Raw genomic sequence first — 25,921 nt, forward strand, 5'->3', positions numbered from 1 at the left:
ATTCAAAGGAAAGGGAGATTTTATCCTATTCATCTACTGCTCTAAGTTAAAAATCTTTAAGCTTTGCACACGTGTAAAATTGCTTATTTTAATAACATCTGCCTGGGCCACTCCAAAATTTAATGCGGCATCCTTCTCTTCTTACCTTTCTAAAAGTATTGTCTACCTTGTTGACCTAGCTCACAAACAATTTCAACAAATTTTTAAATAAATAGAACTCTCTGAAATGCAGATAAGTCAAACCAGGCCAATCTTCCAATTAAAGTATCTTGAAGGGAATGTGCAGTCATTTGGGGACCTGTACAATGTGCTACATTGTCAATTCACTTCTTCATTTTGAACAACCCCACTTCATACCAGCTTACTGTAGATCTCTTGAAAACTCCACAAGTAGCATACTTGAAATATCAGGCATTTTTCTTTAAAACATCTGGGATTCTCTTCAAGTGCTGGTAACTGAGGTTTATGTGCTGGTGTGTCTATGTGGGTAAGAGATATTTACAGACATTAAATTTGCTTAAAAAAACATAATTTTTGTGCCTCTTGCTATAATCTTCGCAGGCTTATGGTAAAGACATTTTCTTTGAGCGTCTGTTAAGTACATTTCTATGATGCTACATATTCTAAGTTTAAATCTGCTTAACAACAACAAAACAGCTTCTCAGAAACATCAGATAATTATTCAGTGTCTTTTGGTGCAGTTATCTTGCTTTGTTTGCGCATGATCAAAGCTACCAGAAATCTGTTCGTTTCTAGAATTTACTTGGGACACACAACTTGGGAAGAGTTTACTATGAACCCATTAAAGATCGACATGGAAACATCCTCATAGTCACCATCAGAGAAGTGGAGATGCTCTATTCATTTTTCAACGGAAAATGGATGCAGATCTCAAAACTGCAAAGCCAGAGGAAGTCTCTCTCAACACCCGAGGAGCCAACAGCCTTAGACATTTTACTGATAACCATCCAGGTATGTAGTCTTTTCAATTTCGCAAAACATTGAAAGTTCCAAACTCACTTAATTGAACCTCTAGTGAAATATACCAAGAGCCAGTTACATATGCACTAATGGAAAGAAAAGGTCCAGAGACATATCATTGTTTGCATTCCACACATAGGAAAGATGCAGAAACATCCTTCAGTTCTTCACTTCTACAAGCCCCTTCAAAGGCCCTAACAACTTCACATTTATAATTTTCTACTCTTTTGCTTAAGGAAAGCATCAAAAATGGAGTTATTTTCAGGCCCCATCAAACTTGGATTTGCCCCTAAACATACAGCTAGAAAATGGCAGAGCTGAAATCTGAATTCAGATCTTCTGCTGGAAGCAGGCTTCTTCCTGCTGTTTTAACAGTACATTTGGGGGCAGGAGTTAGGATTTTGGTGAGTGGGGGACGGAAGAGAGAACTAAATAGTCATGGAGACGCAAACACCAGGCAGCTGAGATCCAGCCTCCCGCCTGGATGGCAGAGCTGGAATCTTGTGCTGCCTTGCGCTCCAAGCTCCGCGCTCACTCCATGCCGCCCCACCACCTCGGGTGCTCTCTCTCTCTTCTTCTCTCTCTCTCTCACACACTCTCTTTTCTTTTCTTGTTTGTCTTGCTGGGTCTAGTTGCCCCACGGCTTGTGGGGTGTCAGCTCCCTGACCAGGGATCAAACCCACATGCCCTGCATTAGAAGGCAGGTTCTTAACCCCTGGACCACCAGGGAAGTGCCCTCACATGTTCTTTATGCGAACATGGGCTTCAAGCTGTGGTTTTGTTTTGTTTTTTCCTTCTTTTAAACCCAGTGATGAGAACAAGTTCTGTAGAGCTCTCCAGTTGTGTGGTAAAGCTAGGAGAAACAACTGCCTTAAGGCCTACATAACCAATGGCATATATCCACAAGATGGCCAATCTGGAATAATGGGAAAGGGCTCAATCTCACAAGCCAAACCTAAGCCTTGACCCAGTAACCCCACATGATCACCCTAAACAGCTAAACCACTAGCCTGCTGACTTAGGTCCATCCTCCACTGAGGCATGGCTTGTACAATAATCTCACCTTTCTGTACTTTTCTGGCCCAGACCAGGATAAAGTCCATCACAGCAAAGGTAAGCTAACTGGTCAAAGCCAATACCTCTGGATTTTGTTTCATGGAATTTGGGTTCATATGAAATTTATAGAGGGTGATGCTGTGTGTGTGTGTGTGTGTGTGTGTGTGTGTGTGTGTGTGTGTGTGTGTGTGTGTATGTGTAGGTGTAGGTGGGAGCAGAGAACGCAGACACATTCGTGGTTCCCCTTTCACCTTTTATAAGTAAGTGCTAAAAGAAACATTTAAAAAATCATAATAAATTGAGCTTTTACAGGGTGACTAATACACTAATCCCTTATAGGGATAAACTGGAGTCTGGGCTACCTTTGCTCCTAGAAACGAAACACATCACAGGCCCCAGCATGATATAATACCTGGTTTCTCCTAGACTTATTACATTAAAAATGTGTTACAGGTGCAGAAAAATTCCAATCTGGCAAAAAGTTGTTAGAGGAGACCAAAAATAGAGGCAAGATCAGGTTTCCACACAGATCCAAGTGGAAAATTTACCCCCGCTGACTGGCACATTCCTGCTTGATGTCATTCCCACCCACCCCCTACTTCTCCTTTTTCCTCCTTCTACTTTTTCTCTCTCCCCTCCTTCCCATACAGGTCTCACACTAAAGAGGAAATGGGTAAATAAAATCCCTAGGGTAATCACTCTTAGACTTAACATTTAATTACGTTAGGAGGTAGCCCCACCAACTCAACGTAGAGATAGATCTTGGAATTGACCAAAGGAGGCTGGATAATTCCCACAATTACAGGCCACAGACCCATTCTTTTTTCTTAGGGTCACTAGAGTGATGACCACTAGGCCTTCTGATTGGAAGCTTGAGCTTCTTTCTGTTTCATCACACCGCATTTTGAGGCACTGCTATGGAACAAGGCTGACAGTGTGAGTCTTGACTCCGCCGTTTTTGTTTATGTCACTAGTAACAAGTTATTTAATTTCTTACCCCCTGTCCTTCCTCTTCTGAAAATAAAACCTACTTCATGGGTCTCTAATGAGGATTAAATGAGTTAAATATATAAAGCATTAGAACAGCACAAAGTGAACGCTTAGTAAATGCTGTTGTTGTTGTTATTGACCAGTCGCTAAGTTGTGTCTGACTGTTTGTGACCCCACAGACTACAGCAGGCCAGGCTTCCCTGTCCCTCACTGTCTCCTGGAGTTTGCTCAAATTCATGTCCATCAAGTTGGTGATGCTATCCAACCATCTCATCCTCTGTCACCCTCTTCTCCATTTGCCTTCTATCTTTCCCAGCATCAGGGTCTTTTTCAATGAGTCAGCTCTTCGTATCAGGTGGCCAAAGTATTGCAGCTTCAGCATCAGTCCCTCCAACAAATATTCAGGATTTATTTCCTTTAGGATTGATTGGTTTGATCTCCTTGCTATCCAAGGGAATCTCAAGAGTCTTCTCCAGCACCATAATTCAAAATCATCAATTCTTTAGCACTCCTTTCCTTTACAGTCCAACTCTCACATCTGTACATGACTACTGAAAAAGCCATAGCTTTGACTATATGGACCTTTGTTGGCAAAGTGATATCTCTGCTTTTTAATACACTGTCTAGGTTTGTCATAGCTTTCCTTCCAAGGAGCAAGTGCCATTTAATTTTATGGCTGCAGTCACCATCTGCAGTGATTTTTGAGCCCAAGGAAATAAAATCTGCCATTGTTTCCACTTTTTCCCCTTTTATTTGCTATGAAGCAATTGGCATTAGATGCCATGATCTCGCTTTTCTAAAGTTGGGTTTTAAGTCAGCTTTTTTACTCTCCTCTTTTTCACTTTCTTCTTTCACCCTCAAAAGACTTTTTAGTTCCTCTCCACTTTCTGCCATTAGAGTGGTATCATCAGCATATTGTCATTGATATTTCTCCTGGCAATCTTGATTCCACCTTGTGAGCCATCCAGTCCAGCATTTCCAATAATGTGCTCTGCATACAAGTTAAATAAACAGGGTGACAATATACAGCCTTGTTGTATACGTTTCCCAATTTTGAACCAGTCTATTATTGCATGTCTGGCTCCAACTATTGTTTCTTGACCTGAATACAGGTTTCTCAGGAGACAGGTAAGGTGGTCTGCCTAGTATTCCCATCTCTCAAGAATTTTCCATAGTTTGTTGTGATCCACACAATCAAAGGTTTTAACATAGTCAATGAAGCAGAAGTAGATGTTTTTCTGGAATTCCTTTGTTTTCAAATAGCCAATATTCCAGTGAATATTGGCTATTTGATCTCTGGTTCCTCTGTCTCTTTGAAACCCAGCTTGTACATCTGAGAGATCTTAGTTCACATACTACTGAAGCCTAGGTTGAAGAATTTTAAACATGACCTTGCTAGCTTGTGAAATGATCACAATTGTACGGTAGTTGACATTCTTTGTCACTGTCCTTCTTTGGGATTGGAATGAAAACTGACCTTTTCCAGTCATATGGCCACTGTTGAGGTTTCCAAATTTGCTGACATACTGAGTGCAGCACTTTAACAGCATCATCTTTTAGTATTCTAAATAGCTGAGCTGTTAGTTATTTTTTATTATTTCTCTACTCAGAAAAATCCAACCAATACTAGGTTCTCCTCAGGGCACACCCAGTTCATCACCTCCCCATCCCTACTCTCCCAGACCTTAGGTACTGGTTCATTCAACCCTTGGAGTATTTCACTACTTCTTCTCCTTTACATAACAAGTAAGGAAAAACTGTATAAATTTAGACTAAAAATAAAGACTATGTGATCCACAATGGAATTTTTAAAACAGATAAGGTCTTTAACACAATCTGGGCCCACAACTAATGTACTAATCCTTTAGGGCCCCAGGGAACTTCCAGGGTCTAACCCATTCAAATTCCTGACCCTCTCAAGTATCAGACCTTCATAGAAGGCCTCTCTCGTGTATCTGGAAGGGAAAGAGAAACCCTTCCCACACTTTCCTGGGAAGGAAAAGGGAGTTAGTACAGACAAGTCAGAATCCCCCTAAGCAAAGTAACTGGCAATGAAAGCACAGCTGACCCTTGAACAAACATCACAGGAGTTAGGGGTGCCGATAAGCCCACCTCCAGCAGTGAATTCACATATAACTTTTGACTCTTCCAAAATTTAACTACTAATACCCTATCACTGACCAGAGCTTTACCAATAACATAAATAATTGATTAGCACATTTTATGTGTATTATATAGTATATTCTTATAATAAGATTGAGAAAAGAAAATGCTATTAAGAAAATCATAAGGAAAAGAAAATACACTTCCAGTTCAGTTCAGTTCAGTCGCTCAGTCGTGTCCAACTCTTTGTGACCCCATGAATCGCAGCACGCCAGACCTCCCTGTCCATCACCATCTCCCAGAGTTCACTCAGACTCACGTCCATCGAGTCAGTGATGCCATCCAGCCATCTCATCCTCGGTCGTCCCCTTCTCCTCCTGCCCCCAATCCCCTCCAGCATCAGTCTTTTCCAATGGGTCAACTTTTCGCATGAGGTGGCCAAAGTACTGGAGTTTCAGCTTTAGCATCATTCCTTCCAAAGAAATCCCAGGGCTGATCTCCTTCAGAATGGACTGGTTGGATCTCCTTGCAGTCCAAAGGACTCTCAAGAGTCTTCTCCAACACCACAGTTCAAAAGCATCACTATACTGTATTTATCGATACCATAAATTGATATCATCTCTTTACAAGATGAATCCTCTGTCAGTACCTATCAAAACACTGTCTTATACAAAACACTGTAGATGTTATACCTATTACAAACTGGTGATGTTCAGTTGCTCAGTCAAGTCCGACTCTTTGTGACCCCATGGACTGCAGCAGGCCAGGCTTTCCTGTCCTTGCTAGACATCAAAAATGAAAAGGTAATGTGAAAAAGAAATGCATATTTATTTATTGAGTCTAATAATTCACACGTTGATAATAAAGAAGCAGCAGTATGATCGCTTTGTGGTAGCCTAATCAATCCAATGTATGTATGAATGTGTGTTTCACAGTAGCCTAGCCTATAGGCTAATGAATGGTCATGAAATTTTTATGTCATACAGTATTACAGTCACACTCATAATACAGTATTGGAAGCACTGTTACTTTAAAAAAAAAATCTAATGCGATGATAGGCTTATAGGCAGTTTCTCCAATTATGAGAGAGGAAATATACGACATGGTGATGTAATTCTTTGAAAGCACAGTTATAAACCAGTAAGAAAACTGAAACATTACCAATTTTACATTAAATATTCCTCACCTTATGCCTGTGTAAGGATAGCCTAACCACTTCAATCCAAGTCTTGTACAAGTGTACACATTATTCTCCATATATATTTTTGCATATTTACTGAAATCCACTGATAAGTAGACTCACACAATACAAACCCAGGTTGTTTAAGGGTCAACTGTATTTCCATCAGAAACGCCCCTCTCAGGCGCTGAGTTTCTCTGACCATAACCTTCAGGGGTCACTTCAATAACTAGAAACCTCACAGGTGAGGTTTTTTTCTGAAGATTAATCTCTGACGCTTGTACTTTAAAGTTTATAACACTTTGTCACATCTGTTTGACCCTCATGAAAACCCAGTGAGGCTGAGTGGGAAATCTGTGTCCAATCCATAAATGAAGCTATGGGTTTCAGGGAAGGAACTCACCAAGGTCATACCAGCCAAAAATGAGCTTGTGGGCCCAGGACACAGGTCTTCTGACTCCTAGCCTGGTGCCCTTCCCATCTGCAGGGATGCTTCACTCACCTCCCCCTTCTTTTTCTCTAGACCCTTTTTAAAACTGTAGTCCTAGAGAAGCTGTGATGAAGCTTGCCTCTATCTTCCTCCTATCCCTGCTTTCCTTCTCTTGTTCTCCTTAGACATTTCCTGTCACCTCCAGACACCCAGGATCTTCTTTTTACACCTGAGGTGCTCAGGACCAACTATCTCTTCTGTCCTTTTCTGCTATTTTCCTGCACATTCCTGCTATGCCTGCTAGGATCACCTAACATAGGAGTTTAAAACTACTGAAATCAGGAAGATTAATGGAAATGAGTCAATTGGACTGAGAATAAGAAACAACTGCTAAGTCACTTCAGTCATGTCCGACACTGTGCAACCCCATAGACGGCAGCCCACCAGGCTCCCCCGTCCCTGGGATTCTCCAGGCAAGAACACTGGAGTGGGTTGCCATTTCCTTCTCCAATGCATGAAAGTGAAAAGTGAAAGTGAAGTCGCTCAGTTGTGTCCAACTCTTCGCGACCCCATAGACTGCAGCCCACCAGGCTCCTCCGTCCATGGGATTTTCCAGGCAAGAGTACTGGTGTGGGGCGCCATTGCCTTCTCTGAAGAAACAACTGGGGTCACACAAAAACTTGTTCATCAGTGTTCAGAGCACAAGTATTCACAACAGCCAAAGAGTGGATACAACCTAAACGTCCAATAACTGATAAATGGATAAACAAAAGTGGCACATTCATACCATGGAATAGTATTCAGCCATAAAATGAGTCAAGTACTGATCCATGCTCACATGGATGAAAACATTATGCTAAGTTTAAAAAGCCAGCCACAAAATGCTACACGATTAAATACCCAGTGCAGGCAAATCCATAGAGACAGAAAGTAGATGAGTGGTTCCAGAGGCAGGAAGAGGAGGGACCGTGGAATGACAGCTTGTTAATGCAAGGATTCTTTCTGGAATGATGAAAACAATCTGGAATTAGATAGTGCTGATAGTTGCACAACCCTGTGACTTTAGTAAAAAACTGCTGAATTTTATACTTTAAAAGAGTGAATTTTATGGTATATGAGTTATATCTCAATATTAAAAAGTGGAAGTAATAAAGACTATAGTAACCTGGAGAGCCCTTGTCTCATCTGAAGAACAGCCCTATTCAGCCACAGCTAATTGCAGTGGAAGAAAGTGGTCCCAATGTTGAAGTATTTTTCAATTTTTAAAGAGAAGTCAAAAGTCCAGAATTTGGGATAAAATCGCTTTATTTTTTAAAAGTTAGAAAACAATTCAGAAACGTTACATTCTTGGCAGCCTGTATCATCTTGGGCCACTGGCCACCATTTTATGACCTCTGCTAACCCTGGACAATTCAGCTTCCATGCCTTATCCAATCAAACAAAAGTCAATGGAAAAGCAACTAATGTTGCTCCTCTAACAAGCTCTCAGGATATCTGGTCAATGAAGAGAAGATGAGTGGCCCCTTCCTCTGCACCAGCATAACATGTTCTCTCCCCAGGGCCCAGCCCCAGACCCCCACTACGTCTGGGCCTCTCACTTCATATTTAATAAACATTTTTTCAGCACCAACTATGTGCCAGGAACTCTTCTAGGTGCTATAGAAAAAACAAATGATTAAGTCAAGGTCCTTGCTTTCAAGGAGTTCAGTGAAGGGAGGGAGACAGACATGTAAACAAATCAAGGTAATACAAGGCAGAATTAAACCAGAGCCTGATAGCAGCACAAACAGTGTACTATGAAAACACAGACAAAGTGGCTATTAATTCTACCTGGAAATATCAGGGAAGGCTTTGTAGAAGAGGTGACATTTGGCTGAGCCGGGAAGCGTAAGTTCACAAGGTAGAGAAAAAAAAAGAGAAAGACGGCGGGGGGGAGGGCAGTTAGGAAAAAAAAAAAAAAAAACAGAAGAGAGGGAGGGAAGAAGAAAGGAAGGAAGACAGAAAAGAAGAGAGGAAGGAAGAAATTAAATAGATAATTAAATAGAGGGCATGGTTAAAAAAGAAAAGAGGGTACAAGCTGGGAAAGTAGATCCCACCCTCCCTTGCGTCCGCAATGGACATTACCCAACCTTCATCACACCAGGCTAACAAAAATTTACCTGTTACTCTCACTAACTGAAATATGAGTTCCATTAAAGGAAGGATCATGTCCTATTGACCTTGATGTCATTAACATCCTAGCGTAACGCCTGATACACAGTAGTAGTAGTGTGCGCTCAGTCATGTCCAACTCTTTGCCACCCCATGCACTGTAGCCCACCAGGCTCCTCTGTCCATGGGATTTTCCAGGCAAGAATACTGGAGTGGGTTGCCATTTCCTCCTCTAGGTACTCAATGAAAGTTGGCAGGATGAGTGAATTCATGAACCAAAAAGGAATCAAAGAAGAGAGATTAGGCTATATATGAGGAAGGGAAAAGCAATCCATTTTGGCTGGAGGCAAGAGACACAGGAGGACTATAGTGGAAATAGAGACTGGCAATGCAGATTAGAGGTCAAATCAGGCAATACATAAACCCAGAGGCATTTGATTTAGCTTAGGAGGCCTTTCTGGCTTCCCTGGTGGCTCAGCTGGTAGAGAATCCGCCTGCAAGGCGGGAGACCTGGCTTCGATCCCTGGGTCGGGAAGATCCCCTGGAGAAGGGAAAGGTTACCCACTCCAGTATTCTGGCCTGGAGAATTCCATGGACTGTATAGCCCATGGGGTCGCAGAGTCGGACACGACTGAGCCAGTTGCACTCACTCACTCAGGAGACCTTTCTAATGCACCTCAGATCATGTGAACAGGACAGCTCTTTCTCTTCCCATGCATTTCACAGGCTCCGAAAACATTCTGACTAATGAAGGATAAACGACTGTGTAAAGGCAGGAAAACATATAGTAGATGCTCAGTAATAGTCATTACAAAATTGAATGAAAGAGTGAATTACTCCATCCCGGAGTGACATTGTTTTTTACGTAACCACAGTATGTTCCCAACTCACTTTCTATTTGTGGTCAGTTCTGACCCCCACATGTTTTTTCTTATACTCATACCCATCCTATATTTTCACTCTTGGGTTTGGGTCTTTACAAGCACATTTTCTTATTAAGTTTCAACCCTAATTATGATAGGCTTATTTTTCCAATGCATAGGGTCATTCAGAGCTTTATTACTATTTTCCAGAAAATCAAAACCACACCAAATTTTGGACCCACAAATTTGATACACACATTCTTTATTTGTCTGGAACATCAATAAATATGCTGAACAGACTGGCTCTCAGGACCAGTCTCCACTGCGCCATCACTCAGTATGTCCTACTATCGCCATAATATCCCCATCATCCACAAATCTTCAACCCTGATGTTCAGCTTACAGATTATACTGGAGATATCTCCCTGGTCTATGGATTCTGTTCTTTTGCTATTAGAAATTAGAGTTGTCCATATGATTTGCCCATCACAAAACCATGTTGACTCTTACGTAGTGTCTCAGGGTCTCCTAGTGACTGCAAATCGATTGCTTGATAGCTTACTCTCATTCTTCCCAAAGATCAATAAGTTGGTGGTCTTTAATTACCAGGGTCATTCTGTGTTTCTCCCCTTTCTGTTTCAAAGATAGACATATTTGCCCTTTTCCAGTCTTTAGGGACTTTTCCAGTTCTCCATCACTTCTCAGAAATAATGACCTGTGGGTCTGTGGCCACATCTGCTTGTACACCAAGTACCCCTAGGGTGCATGTCATCAAATTCTGCTGATGTGAATACTTCCATTTTTCCTTCTCTCATTAATTGTTTCTTTCTCTTTGATTACCTGTTCATGTCTCAAAATGTCACCTTGACTGAACTTCCTGTAGTTAACTATCTGCGATCTGCTCTGAAGAGACAAGATGAAAAAATTCAGCCTTATCAATCACCTGATATATGAGTTCCTCTCTTCTTAATCATGGAGTTGAATTTTTCAAGTCTATCTTTTGCCATGTATCATAAAAGTTACTTATTTGCTTTTCTGTAATGCTAGTTATGTCCTCCTTCCAATTGTGTGTCCCTCTTCTGCTTTTCTCACACATTCTGTTTTAAAGACAAGGCCTGATTGCCACATGGGGCATACCTGTTATATACAGAAATAGTACTGGGTACTAAAGAATCTGAAATTAAAAAAAAAAAAGTCCCTGCCATTAATTTCATAATCTAGTTCAACCAAACAACATAAAAGAAGAAAAATATAAGTTAAATACTCCTTTCTCTGTATGCCTACATTGCCTCTATTATAGACGGGTTTCAGTATATTGTAATCATTCCTCTACTTACCTGTTTTTCGTAAGCTCTTTAAAAGTCGGGATTATATCAGGTTCACCTGAAACCCCAGTGTCTCCTATAGTACCTGTATCTCAGTATGCTTGATAAGGATGTGAAAAGAAGACAATACAAAATAACATATGTTATTCTCACTGCAAGAATAATGGAGTACGTAGCCATTCCCTTCTCCAGGGAATCTTCCCAGCCTAGGGATTGAACCCAGGTCTCCCTGGTGGCTCAGAGGTTAAACCGTCTGCCTCCAATGCGGGAGACCTGGGTTCGATCCCTGGGTCGGGAAGATGCCCTGGAGAAGGAAATGGCAACCCACTCCAGTATTCTTGCCTGGAGAATCCCCTGGACGGAGGAGCCTGGTAGGCTACTGTCCATGGGGTCGCAAAGAGTCGGACACGACTGAGCGACTTCACCTTCACCTTCACCTTCTCCTGCATGGCAGGCAGGAGGGAAGCCCATGTTAGATGTTACAAATGGTTCATCTACAGAGGACGCGTCACTCCTTCATACGTTTCTGTTCCATACTGAATTCTATACCATTCTAAATACTTGTTTTCCCTCTTCTTTCTTGCCTCCCTAGAGGTAGCATTGATTCCCTCTTTTTCACCCGCTTTGAAAACAGGCTAAACGCTGGCATACAGGAATCCTTCTCTTAGAATCAGTTTCCTGAGTCATCATGCCTGCTTTATTTCACCATCACACTGCTCAAATGTATACAAAGTCTTACCTACTGATATAGGGGAAAGGGAGCATCTATATCACCAAATATTTATTATCTGAGTCCCTGCAGTCACATAGAGAAAAAAGTCACAACCTTAGTAGGTTGGCACTTCTTGCTGCCCCAACTTCATTCAGTCTCTGCTGCCTATAGAATAGTGTGATGGGACAATTTGCAACGCAAGGCAAATTCAATGCAAATCTATTACAAGCTAAACTTTAAAATCTTGTAAAAGTTACAAAATTTTGTGAAGCTGATGAAGACAAGGAGACCTAATCAAACAACACGCATAGCTACTGACAACTGAGAATCTAGCAGAGGTAGGCCAGTTAACAACTGAAGAACACACAAGGAAGAAGGATCATGTAAGAGATTGACTTGAAGATCAAGTTTTTATGCCAGTGGGAAAAAATATATGAAGCCTTCAAATCCTCTAGCAAAAATTATCCTGTTCATCATCACATTGTGAAAGTCAAATATTAGGAAGAGCATTCCAGCTATCATATAATTTAGTAGTGACCAATTATAACTCAAGTGTTAATAAGATATATTGCTATTACTCGTTTCATTTTTCAAGATAATCAGTCAAATTCTCTTTTTCTCTTACTTACTATAAAACTTTGACCCTTTTCCTGACACCAATTGTCCTGAAATAATGAGGCTTTTCTATACTGCTTTATCAGTTTTTACAGTTATGCCCCAGCTAAACAATAAACGTCCAAGGATAGAAATTATGAATTCTATTTTTCTTTAGTACCTTCTTCAACCCATTCCAAATCACAACTCACACAGCTACTTGTGGAGCAGAAATCTGAGGAAAATAAGCATGCAGAAAATATTGCTGACTGCCTGCCTGCCTTGGAGGCTAATTCTCCTGAAGGTTAAGATGGCTGTACCAGCAATACATTGTTAACAGTCATGATGGTGATATCCAAGGTTTCTAACTAATCACCTAGCTACAGCTCCTTTAATTCATGACACAGTGTACCTAAGAAATGAAAAGAGATTATCTTTTAATGTATTTTTTGTTTTATTTTTCATCCTACAGGATATTCTCTCCTATCACAAAAGGAGTCATCAGCGTCTCTCTCCTGGATTATATCTGGGTTACCTAAAGCTGTGTAGCTCTGTGGACCAGATCAAAGTTCTTGTTACCCAAAAGCTGCCTAACATTCTCTGTCATGTGAAGATCCGTGAAAACTATAACATTTCCAAGTAAGCTATGAGAAGTTTGGGTTTTTCTTGTGATGAAACAATGGTTGAAGGGATGGATTTGACGTGCCAGAAGGAAACTGAAGTGTGACTCCGGGTGAAGTTTTTATGATGAGACACCTTCAGGGGCCAGCACACGGGGGCAAAGGCATCGCTCGGTCTTGACATTAGGGTAAGGAAAGTGAAAGTGTTAGTCGCTCAGTCGTGTCGACTCTTTGTGACTCCATGAACCATAGTCCGTCAGGCTCCTCTGTCCATGGAATTCTCCTGGCAAGAAGACTGGAGAGGGTTGCCACACCCTTCTCCTGGGGATCTTCCCAACCCAGGGATCAAAGCCAGGTCTCCCACATTGCGGGCAGGTTCGTTACCTTTAAAGGCATACCTCGATTTTAACATTAGGATAAGCAGCGCACCCATTTAAACAGGATGCTATCCTTTCACTTTCCTCTCTGCAGACACCGACATTCAGGTTAGTGAACAGATGCCCTGTTCTTTCAACACTTCTATTTCCAAAATCTTTTCTCCATAACCTAAAAAGTCATATTTTAAAAAATCACTTGTGTGAATGGGTTCTAGTAGAGTGACTGATTTCCCCATAATCTTAAAGAACCCTCCCTACTCTCATTCTTCCCACTCCTAATCCCCTGACTAAGGACTTCGTATGTTTCCTATGCTCTGTATGATTCTCTAGGGAAGAAAAGAAGTCTAGGCCTGAGTTTCTGGAAACTGCTCTATGGTTTGGCATTATGGTGAACTGCCCTGTTAACTTTGGAAAAGTTGCCCAATCTTGGTAATCTGACCCAGCTTTACAACTAGCCCTCTAGTAGCCCTCTGAACGTCTACTAAAATGAACTGAATTGGGCTCAACATGGAAAGACTAGATGAGAAAAGAAAAAGAACTTGGAAAAGAGTTTGTCAGGCGTCGGTGACAGTTGAGATCATCCTAGTTGCACCTACAAATTTGCTCAACCAAAGGAGACTCTAATTTGGTCATTTAAAATCTGGTCCCTAAAGTGCAAAGGCCTTATTAACTGTAGTGTCTCACAATATATTACTAAATATGCCTTGGTGACAGTGATGGCGATGAGGATGACGCATGAGGTCTTTAGAGCACTCACCAGCTGCCATATTCTCTTCCTTCCCTTATCACACACACCTAGACTTGAAGCCTGCCATCTGGTGGCCACTGCTACAATCAGCAGTAGTAATCTCCGGCCTTCCCAAGAGGCTCATCTGTGGGTGGATTCTGCAGCGGTTACTTTCATCCGTTTTCTAGATTTGTGTCTTAAAGGTTTCGATTCTATCTTTTAGTGGTTGTACCAACGAATCTCCATTTGCCAAGGATCCAAGTTTCATTTCTACAAAAGATTCCAGTAGTCTTCATTGTACCAGTTTCATCTCCCTCATCTTTAAAGGCTAAACTGATTAGTTAGTGGTAGATGTCTAATGGTATTCCTCCTGGTAATTTATTTTCTAATTTGATTACAGATACTATTTCAGCAATGTGGTCCTTTCAATTTTGTGCATACTTATGCTAGTCAGCACCCCTCATTTAGTTCTCTATCAGTGATGGGAGAAAAGATAGAGTTTCCAAGCAGGTTCTCAAAGATTTCAGTTATTTGTGAAGCCAACAGTATGCCCAGATTGAAGCAGGATTTAATTTTCCCTTTTTTCCCCTCTTATTGAGACAAAGGGTATATTTTTCCATAGTCTTTTCCAGTATGGGAATTGAAATGAAACTGATATCATGAAAACAGAAACTTTTCTAAGAGGGGAGCTGGTTAAAAGAGAGTATATTCCGATGCAAAGCTTCTGCCACAATCAATTTCATTTTCTGGCTCATAGCTTGGAGCCCGGTGACTGTAACCCATCAGGGAGAGCCCTCAGAGGATTTTCACAAGGGTGGGAAACACGTTAGCACCTCCTCTCTTTCCATCCCAGAACAACAGGGCTTTCCTTTCCTCCCTAGCCTGCTCCCGAGAGCACATTGCTTCTCCTTGCCATCAGGAGCAAATGGGCCCAGTGAATCTGTTTAGAGACTTGTGCTAAAACACCTTACAGAAACAGTGCTGCCCAAGAGGTGTTTCCCTTGATCTTTTCAAGATCCTTTTGAAGAGCAGCCTTTGGGGGACAAATCAGATGTGCTTTCCTCCCGCCTTCCTTCTTTCCCCTTCCTTTCTGCAGAACGTTTGGAAAAGTTCACTAGGAAGGACGGCAGAGCATGCAGAATAAAGACGCAGATGACTGGTTTGAAAAGAGGACAGAATCAGTGATGTGTGTCCCCTGGTTCCTTTTATTGGAATTGTCTGGTGTTCCTGTTTGTGATTCTCCTCAAGCTTTTGGAAAGGGAAAGAAACCAAAATAGTGCCCACGATTACAACAGGCCAGGGTTGAAATGTGCCGTGTGGTTCCTTGCCTGAGTTGGACCAGAGTCCTGCGGTTACCCAACTGCTGAATTAACCAGCAGATGCCCCTGTGGTAAAATGTAGGGTCTTAGAACTTACAGGGGATCTTCAGGGAAAGAAAACTCATTTCAAAGTATTTCAATGCTCCAATCTCAAAAACTGATTCATTACAAATCAGACCTGCTGTTCTGAGGTATATGTGGTTTGATAGGTGAAATAAACTTGAGAAGAGCTCATTTTAAGCTCTATTTGGGTGGCAAAAAGTTCAAATTTCATGAACTGCATCAAGTTTTAACCACCAAAAATTGGTTATTCAGGTTCTGGACATCTACACTAAAAATGTTCTGAGCTGTGTTCTGAACTTTTGTTGTATTTCTAATTTTAACTTGACTCAACATACAGAGAGGAGTGGGAATGGGTCCAAAAGCTTTCTGGCTCTGAATCTATGGAAAGTGTGGATCATACTCCTGACTGCCCCATGCAATTGTTCTTCTACGAGCTCCAGATGGCAGTGAAAGCTCTCCTTAAGCAGATCAATATACCTCTACATCAGGTACTAGTCTTTACCATTATTTTTATCTTCTTTTTATGACTCATGGAAACTGCGTTATGGTGTAAAACTCAGGAGGTGAAAAATTACACGTATATACATTTTGTTCATTGACTTACATGCCGCTTTGCACATACATGCACATTTTCAGTCTGATGCCTACACACGGACACTGAGTACACTTTCGCACCTTTACGCTAGCTCTTCCATGTTGACGTCTCCCAAAGTTCCCAGACCCCACTTTACTGTGGTCCGGTCAAACAAGGAGAAATTGGCTAACCCACCCTGAAAGACATCAGCTCTTAGCTTCAGGAGAGCGTGAAGCAAGGGAAGTAAATAAATAAGTGTAGAGTTAGATTTGCAAATGATTTCCTTAAGAACAGCTGATGACTGGTAATATAAACCTAGAGCAGTGGCCAAGGTTGTTGCATGCTATCTTTCCACAAACAGAAAATTTGCTGTCAAAATTATTGTCTTGTCTAAGCCCAAACGTGCAGATCTCACCTCCACTAATAAGCAACTTTTAAAAAAGAAACTGTTGGCTTAGAAGACAAGAGTAAAGGTTTACTAGGTTTTGCCTAGTGAGCTGATATCATATAGCATTAGATTCTCTTCTTTTTGATCTGCATTTTCCATCTCTCTCCACTCAATACACACACATACTATTTCTATACACACGAGTGAAAGAAGCCAAGGTTAGCCTGCAAACAGGGACACTGTAACAGGAGTGACTGGCTCTCTTTAAACAACAGACAACCTGAATTGGCCTCTGACCCAAGGAGACAAGAGGATAGATTAAAGACGCCGAGAGTGTTCTTCCATTAGGGTACTACTCTGATTATAAGTCAATGTTGCAAAGCTAGTCCAAAACAGCTAACGTTGAAAAAGAATAAATTGCATGAGATGCTATAAAGACACTAGGCGAGTTAACTGGATTATTCCAGGGGTGGCCATATACTCAGGAGGAGGAAAAAAAATGCCAGCTCAACTTCTGACAGTAGATACCATTAAAGGGTTTCTTGGGCTTAGCAGGTCTGAAGCAGCTCATATTTCATTGGTGACTCTTGGGCTATGCATACATTGGGAGCAGGCTGCCCAACTGCCTAAGAGTACATACAACATTTTTTTTTTTTTTGGTACTTGTAAAATTTTCTCAGTCCTTGGCCAGAAACTACATTTTCCCCCCTTAACCAACTTAAATTGAAACTAGTGGATTTTTAATTCAATCCATTTTTGTTGCTTCATGTAATTATATTCATCATTTTGAAAAGCCCACAGAACGCAATCATTTTCTGCTTTTATAAGAAGCATAAATGTTGTTTTCAGAGTTTATGTGGAACATTACTGCCTTAAATCTTGATTTTATATAGCATTATTAAATGGACTGAACCCTAATATTTATGTTGTATAAAAATTCCAAGCTTAAAGTCATGTAATTTTGTTAGATGTTTTATGCCAGTTTGGTGTTGTTTATGTAAGTGCCATGTTGTAACTCTCCTATTTTTCCTCCGCGCGTGTCCCTCTGCAGGCAAGGAACTTCCGCCTCTACACACAGGAGGTGTTGGAAATGGGTCACAATGTGTCCTTTCTTCTCCTGCTCCCTGCCTCAGACGACGTCTGTACAGCCCCAGGACAGAATAATCCTTACACCCCACACTCAGGGTTTCTTAACCTCCCTCTTCAGATGTTTGAACTTGGTATAGTAGCTTGTTTCACCTAGAAATATTAACCCAGCCTCCTTATAATAAAATCACAAAGTTATATCTGTTCCCCCTTGTCCCAGTGGAGGGTCAATAAATCACATGATGGCTTTGGCAACAACCCTTCCTAGAACTGTGTACAAGTCTGAGAGAAAGCAAAGCTCCAAGACTATGTGCCTGAGCAATAATTACTGAAACTTAGCTAAGGCCCAATGGAGAGGTGGGACTTCTAAACAGAAAGTTCAGTTATCAGGCTGCAGTTCTTGCCTCCCCCTTGCTTTCCTAAAGCATAAATATAAGAACTGATGTTTTCATGAAAAGCACTGCCCCTTCTCTTTCTGTTTTTCCTCTCTCCCCGTCTTCCTGCCCCCTTTTTACTCCAACTGGGAAAAAAACTGAAATTAACATGTAAAGTGCGTATCAATTTAAAGCAGAAAAAGGTCTGTAACTTTAAGTAGTGCTAACTTATTAAATAGACTCTAAATTTCTAACAGACCATTTGAGAAATTGACAGGGTCTCCCAGGATGCAATATTGTGATTATAATGTGGGATTCTCAATGGTAGAAGATCTCATCCTGACTTTCAAAAATGGGTAGCCTGGGCCCCGGGTTCTCTATTTTTACAGAGACCCCTGCTGCCCACTGAAAATGTGAATAGGGAGGCTTTGTCTCCTCCCTATGCTTCATCTTGTAACAGGCCAATAAGAGGCAATTAACAAGAGTTCCGTCAGTTCAAATGGACTGTAGGATCTGTGGGCGTGGGAGGGAATGGGTGGGTGGAATAGAAGGCAGTCTCTCTTTGGATTGCTCCCCAGCTACCAGATTTAGAAAGAGACAAGGCAGCTGACTGATGTTTCATTTTGAGACCTGGGCATCTGAATTTGAATTTATCTCTTGAGGATAAATGGATGGCATCTCCCAGTTTCCCTTGCTCCAAGGAGTTTACATGCTCAAAAGCTGATGAACAGCAATTGCTATTTTCCAGAGGAGGGAGAGTTATTAAGAGAAGCCTGAATCAGACTTGCAGACGGAGACTTGAGGGTACTGGGTCCTCTACTGTGTGGCACTGGTAATCCTTTAGCTTTCTTGTAGCTTTTCTGTGCCACATGACTGACAATATTGGCCATAACACTCCCAAGATGCCTGAATGTGACTGTGGCCATTTAATGAGTTCCCCATACAGTGGACATTTTTAGTCTATGATATAACTGCACTGCTATTACAAAACATGGTTTGAGTCAAAGACTTTCAATTCAGGTCCACACATACACATCAGGTGTCTACTGTGGAGATTAAGAGATGAGTTAAGACAATGACTCTGCCCTCAAGGGGCTTTTTAGTAGAGTGGTAGGAGTAAAACAAAGATACAAATTAAATTTTAAAATACATATAATGTGCTTAAATCTTAAGTATTAAGTGATATTGAAAAAAAGAAAGGAAAGCATGTTTTCTTAAAGAAGGTATCAGAAAGCCACCTTGGAGAGAGGGTATTTGTTGTAGGTGTTAAAGAATGGACTGGATGCTAAGAACAAGGATAATGAAATCTCTCTTGTCAAAGGGAGAAGAATGAGCAAAGACATAATAGAAGAACTCAGAAAGAATCGGAAAAAGAGCACGTGGTCCAGTTTAGCTCGATCTGGGAAAGGACCGGAGGCAACAGTAGCCATAAGCCTGTGAGGACAAGCTGTAGCCGTATTGGGCAGTATTTTACGAATCAGGCTGAGGAATATATTTAAGATGAACTGAAAGCAGGATTGGGGAGATAATGCAGAGGCTGTAATAATATTGTGATGTCGCAGTAGAAACAAACTCAAAGGAAACAAGTGTAGATGTGAGAAGCACGGGAAGCAACCGACAAGACTGGACAGCTGTTTGAATGAGGACAGTCAGAGCTCAGAGACATCTTAGTACCCCCGTGGTTTTCAGTTTCAAAGACTGTAAGGATATTGCTACCATTACCAGACCTAATGAAATCAGGAAAGAAAATGCTTTGGGGAAGAATATGATGCTCTTAGCTCTGAGTATCTTGAGCTCAGTGGTAAAGAATCCACCTGCCAATGCAGGAGATGGAGTTTTGATCTCTGGGTCAGGAAGATTTCCCCTGGAGTAGGAAATGCAAATGTGCTTCAGTATTCTTGCCTGGAAAGTTCAGTGGGCAGAGGAGCCAGGCGGGCTATAGTTCCTGGGGTCCCAAAGAGTCAGACGTGACTGAGCATGCACACGTCTTGAGTGTGCAGGTGTTAATTCAACATCCAAGCAGACGTATACAACTGGCAGTGGAAATGCAGGAGACAAAGTTGGTTACTAAACACAGGAATTTGGCCAGACTCTACTGGTAACAGATGAAGCCATGGAAGTGAGTGATTTCCCATGGATAGATAAATGACAGAGAAAAGAACTAAAGAAAATCCTTTATTGGAGAGCGAACTGAGAGCCCATTCTACGTAAACGGGCCATACTGTTCCATGATTACAGGCAAAAATACATGAGGCTCGTTTCTCGATGTTTCAGGGGCCTGGGTGGGAACAACCAATGGTTTAGTATCAATCATAACAGTACACGACTCCCAAGATCCTGGAGAACCAAGCCCTGCAAGTATCCTATCTTTCTTGCTGGGAGGCTCCCACACTCTTCTTGGGCAACCACACTTTATCCTACCACTGTTACTCTCCATTCTACAATTTCCTCTCTTCACTCATTTCTTCATTAATTCACCTATAAATATTTATTAAGTAACCTACTATGTGCCCCTCCTCCCAAGTGGCTAAGTGGTAAAGAATCCTGCGGCCAGTGCAGGAGACGCGGGTTCAATCCCTGGGTCAGGAAGATCCCCTGGAGAAGGAAATGGCAACCCACTCCAGTATTCTTGCCTGGGGAAATCCCATGGACAGAGGAGACTAGCAGGCTATAGTCCATGGGGTCACAAAAGAGTCAGACACAACTTAGCGACTAAAACTGAGCAACTAAAACAACTATTATGTGCCAGGCATTATTCCAGGTATTGAAAAATCAATGAACAAACTCCTCATGGAGCTAATAATGTTCCAGTGGGGGAGACAAATAGTAAACCAATCAACAAACATTACTATTGGAAATGTCAGGCAGTAGTGAGAGCTGGAAACAAAAATAAATCAGGATAAAAGGCTAGACTGAAGGGACAGGCACTGCACTTTTGTATAAGATGACAAGGAAAGGCCTCTCTGAAGAAGATAATCTGAGCAGAGATGAGAGATTTCCATGGAATGAAAACAGCAAGTGCAAAGACCTTAACAGTAAAAGTGTGCTTGGCTGAGACATCAGTATAGATGGAATGTAGGTAAGCAAGAGCAACAAAGATAGGAAATGATATCAGGTCAGCATCAGAAGATCATTCATGGCTTCATAGGTCATAATAAGGACTTTGGATTTTATTTTTAGTGTGTTGGAAATCGAATGGAGATTTTTGAGTAGAATGACTTTTTAATATAAGCTTTAATATAAGTCACTTTTAATACAAGCTCTGCAGAATACAGTAGTCCCATAGGGTGTTCCTTCCTAGGATTACTGGTGGGGGAGAGAGACTGTCATACAGGAAGATGCTGTGAGACTCTATGAGCAGGGTCGAGCTGGGGCAAAGTGGTACAATCGTAGACCCACTGCCCCCCCCCCCCCAGCTTGAGGGCTGATATCCCCAACCCTTTGGAGAGGAAGATGATAGCACTCCTCTGCAGTTATAAAGCATGTGCCTGGGCTGCCCCAGGAATAAAAGGAAAAGCCCTTAGAAACTGTCCTGAGGTGTGGCATCTTGGGGATTTGCCTATACTGAGGAGGTGACCCTGCCCTGACCCCATGGGCAGTCACAACTGACTGTAGGCCTATGAAGAGGAAAGCTGACTTTTATCGATTTCATTGACTCTATGACTTTGACTGACTCGATGAGCAAGATTAAGAAACTGGGAAATTTTTTAAAACCAGTTTGAAGCCTGGTATGCATTTTATACTTCAGTGTTCGGCTACATGCTTCATTCAACAAACATTTACTGAGTTTCCACCTGGCATATAGTACCACTGTATGCCAAGTACTATGCTAGGGCTGGACACATAGACATTAATAGGACACAGTCTGCCCACTGGAAGCCTAGAACCCAGTGGGGGATATTATCTATACCAACAGTCCCAATCCAATGAAAATTCTTCTGTGAGAGGTCAGTTGCTGAATTTCAGAGAAAAAACACCTAATCCTTTCTTACAGAGATAAGATTTAAGATAGACTTTGAAGTATAAGTAAATATTCAGGGGAAAAAAAAAAAAGGTAGACCAGGAAAGGAAAATCATTGTAAGCGGAAGGAATAGCATGCACAAAGGTTTGGAGACCTAGGAAAAACGCATTTCACTTTAGTACACTCTGAGTAGCTCACTGCGACAGATGCTTAAAGCATCTGAGCAAGTGTGATGGGAGACAAAACTAAAATTGAAAAAAAAGGAAAAATCACGAAGGGCTAAGCCACCCCAAAGCAGTTAGACTTTATTCTATAAGCAATAAGGAGTCATTAAAGGTTTTTAAGGAAAAGAATAATATGGTTATTACCGGGTTTTAACAACTCTGGATTGCAGGACAACAAGAAAAAGGCTTGGCCTAGAGGCAATGAGACAGTCAAGAGACCGGCCCAGGTGGGCACTGATAAGAACTCAGACGGAGACTGCCACAGCAGGGGGACAGAAGAGAAGGCAGGGGCAAGAGGAATTTAGAAGTTAAAGTCAATAGGACTTTGTGATTGATTTCATGTGGCTGAAGAGAAAGATGCAGGAGCCACGGAGTCTGAAGAGGGTGCTGAAATGGATAACGCTGCCATCTACCAAAGCAGGAAATAAGAGGGGAGGAACAGGTGTGGGGGAGGGGAGAGATGATGAGTTAGTTCGGTCTGACAAATGATGAGTTTTGTTTGAGGGGCCTGTGGGATATCCAGGCATTGAGCCTAATGGAATCCAGGCCACAAGCTCATAAGAAATGGCACAGTCCCAACCTTCATTCCTAATGCCCATTTTTCATGATTTAGGATACCATTCCTGAATTCCAACTGTCAACTCGTTCACTACCAGGAATCTTTAGAGAGGCATCTTATACCCAGGTTCTTTCTGATACCTTGGCAGAGAACCATAGAACTAAACTGAGCCTAAGAGTTAATCTTATTGGTTCCTTAGCTTCCAGACTAGGCTACATGGCCCAGACGGATGGGACTCTATTGAGTAAGCGATCTTTAGGAAGAATATTCTAACCTCAGTCCTGTTCTAATATTCAAACTACTAAATGCCCCATTCTTCCCAGGGGGATGGGGAAGGGATGTGAACAAAAATTCATTTTGCATCTGATATGTGCCACATGCTGCCCAGGCACTTTATTATTATGTTGTTTTATCTTAGGTAGACATTATTATCCTCGTCTTACCTATAAAAAAAAAAAAAAAACCTGAGGCTCCCTGGGGTTATATGCCTATTATGAAGGTAGTAAGTATAATTCAAATCCAGTTCTGTCTTATACCTAAGCCTAAGTACTTTCTGCGCTACAGTACCCCCAATCTGACTTCCGGTGTCGGTGCTGACAGCATTTTAGTCTGTCACTATCTTACAAAGAAAAAAGACAGAGAAAACACCACAGAAAATTAGTCTTCGTTTGTAAATTACTAACAAATCATGCGGTCTGGGATAATGCATTTTTGAATCCTTATACCATTTTGCCTGCAAAATGCATGTGATTCACATTAGGAAAAAAAATTAGAAGCTTCCAGTCTATCCTCCCCTTCTCAGTGATGGCTACCAAATGTATCATTGCTAAACCACAAAAGACTATGTTAAAGTCACATTTGTTAAAGTGACATTAAAGGCTCCGGATGAAAACCACTAGAGTGGGAAAGTGAAGCACTGTCCTTGTCGTTGGAAGGTCCTCGGCGCTCACTGTGGCGGGTGGCGTGGCCGTGTGGGTGCTGGGAGACCACCCACTGATCCAAGGCTCTGACCACAAAGAAACTCAGCAAGAGGGAGTTGTGGACACCCTGGCGTTCTAGAATTCAGATGGGACTGATAGCATTTCCTCTAAAGAAATTCTTCAGTGCCTCTATCTTCCAGTCATATTTTAGAAAGAAGGGAAAAAAGATGGTTTGTTTTTTTTTTTTTTTTTTTTTGCAACTTGGTTTGGAAAGGCAGACTGTGAGACACTTCACTCTTCAGCCAAGAGAGGACATCTGTCAAGTGCAAACAGGATATAATTCCTCCTTGAAAGGCATGAAGACACATTCAGGGAGCTACAAGGGTCAAGAGTAAGCTGAAAAGTAACTGTGATTCTTTCCTGTAGAGCTGCCAGTAAATATCAGACTTGAAATATACCTTTTGAAAGAGGAAAATCAAACGCACCTTGAGGAAAGAGAATAGAGGGGAAAAGGAGACTTTGGAATAAAGGTCTGCTGTCTTCAGATACATTCTGTTGTTCATTCAGGCAATAAACCATAACTGAGAAGTTAGCCCCGCTGGTGGCTCACATCATAGAATCTGCCTGCAGTGCGGGAGACCCGGGTTTGATCCCTGGGTCAGAAAGATCCCCTGGAGAAGGGAATGGCAACCCACTCCAGTATTCTTGCCTGGAAAGTCCCATGGACAGAGGAGCCTGGCAAGCTACACAGCCCATGGGATGACAAAGAATCGGACACAACTGAGCAACTAACACTTGACTTGACTTGAGAAGTTCCAGTGCTCCAGGTTTTGAGGAAATAAAAATTAACAGGAGATATGGTTTTTGCCCTCAAAGAAATCAGTCCAGTAAACACATTATTACAATAAAGCAGGATAAATGTCCTGGTGTATTTAAAAACAAGTGGTCTAGGGCCACAAAAGACAGAAGCTAATTCTGCCTGGAGTGAAAGAGGTACCAGTTAAGATTTCACTGAGGAGAAGATATTTAGCCTGAATATTCAAGTATGAGAAGAAGCTGACATGAAGGTATTGGTAGAGAAGGTCCTGGAGGAGGAGGAAACGGCATGTTCACAAACATGGAAGTACAAAATGACCAGCTTGAGTCGATGCAGGCAGAGGGTGGAAAGCATGACTGAAGATAGATTAAAATCCTAGATCTCAAGGAGCTTGCTTTACTGTGATGTTTGGATTGTATCCTGAGTCAAGAAGGTGCTCTACGGAGGTGTATAATCAAGGGAAAGCATGAAATGTAGATCATTTGGGAAGAGCTCAATAATTTGCGTTTACTGAGATCGGTTCTGCTGTGTGTCAGACAAGGAAGAGTTAGAGCAGAGGAAGTAGAGGGAGGGATCTAATACACGAGAGAAAGAAAAAAAAAAAAAACCCAGAACCAAAACTCCCCAAAATCAGAAACCACTCCTTGAAACAGTGCCCAGCTGGATTAAGGACGGACCACTGGAGGCGCCACTCCATTCTTCTCTACCCCTTCAATACAAGGAGATCTAAACAGAGCAGGTCACCCTTAGCCTCACGTGAGTCTCATCCTGAGGGGAAATCAAGCAAGGAAGCAGCCAGTGGTAAGATGGGAATTGTAGGGTACACAAAGTCTCTCAATGTGCAGAGAGGTAGGGCTTCCTCAGTGAGGTGTGGAGATGACCAGATGCCCCGTTTTGAGGTAGTGTGGTTTTAGCTTCCCAAAATGGCCAGGTCTAGGTCTCCGGAATCAATAGCAAAGAGGCCTGAGGGCAGTAATTAGATGTTCTTCCTAGAATTCCTCACCAAAGAAGCCAGAATAAAAATGCTTCCACAGACCTGGTGAGTTATCACAGCCCCATTTCCGAAGCATGGAGCACACTGATACAGGTCAGAGGTACACAGAGTGAGTGAGGTTCCTGGGAAGTGACTCTCCAAACTCAGCAATGGCCAGGAAGAGTCTCGTACTATGCAAGTCTGAATCAGAATGCTTGCCTCATCTTACTGGACTCTGAAGTTATAGCATGTGAGCAGAGCCGATCAGAGAAGTATGAAAAACCTGACCACCTCAGGCTGCCTGCATCAGGCTGAGACCCACGCCCCTCTCTCCCTCCTCCACGGCAGAGATGAAGGTTAGGCTGTCTCCACTGGCCTCTAGCCCATTATCTTTTAAGAGAAGAAGGGGAAAACAAAACTGGTCTGCAGCACACTAGCTCCATCATCTTTCCAGAGGAGTTGAGGAGTGGACAGGCAGCAGAAGAATCAAAACTCATCATACTAGGTCCTTAGGAAGTTTCCCAGCCAGACAAAACACAAAACACACCCTGAG

The 25,921-nt window shown here is 41.9% G+C and overlaps 1 protein-coding gene across 2 annotated transcripts in view; it reads left to right on the forward strand.

Moving 5' to 3' along the window:
- The window catches only part of ANKFN1 (ankyrin repeat and fibronectin type III domain containing 1), a 193,848-nt gene that overhangs the window by 145,161 nt on the left and 22,766 nt on the right, over nucleotides 1-25,921 (forward strand). For both annotated transcript variants that reach the window (XM_068978753.1, XM_068978752.1), the window contains 4 exons: nucleotides 757-972; nucleotides 12,858-13,024; nucleotides 15,829-15,979; nucleotides 17,505-17,673. In XM_068978753.1, the coding sequence (XP_068834854.1) occupies nucleotides 757-972; nucleotides 12,858-13,024; nucleotides 15,829-15,979; nucleotides 17,505-17,673 (703 nt within the window). The remainder of the gene's footprint in view (nucleotides 1-756; nucleotides 973-12,857; nucleotides 13,025-15,828; nucleotides 15,980-17,504; nucleotides 17,674-25,921) is intronic.

Source organism: Capricornis sumatraensis, chromosome 8 (genome assembly GCF_032405125.1).
Source record: "Capricornis sumatraensis isolate serow.1 chromosome 8, serow.2, whole genome shotgun sequence".
Classification (NCBI taxonomy): domain Eukaryota; kingdom Metazoa; phylum Chordata; class Mammalia; order Artiodactyla; family Bovidae; genus Capricornis; species Capricornis sumatraensis.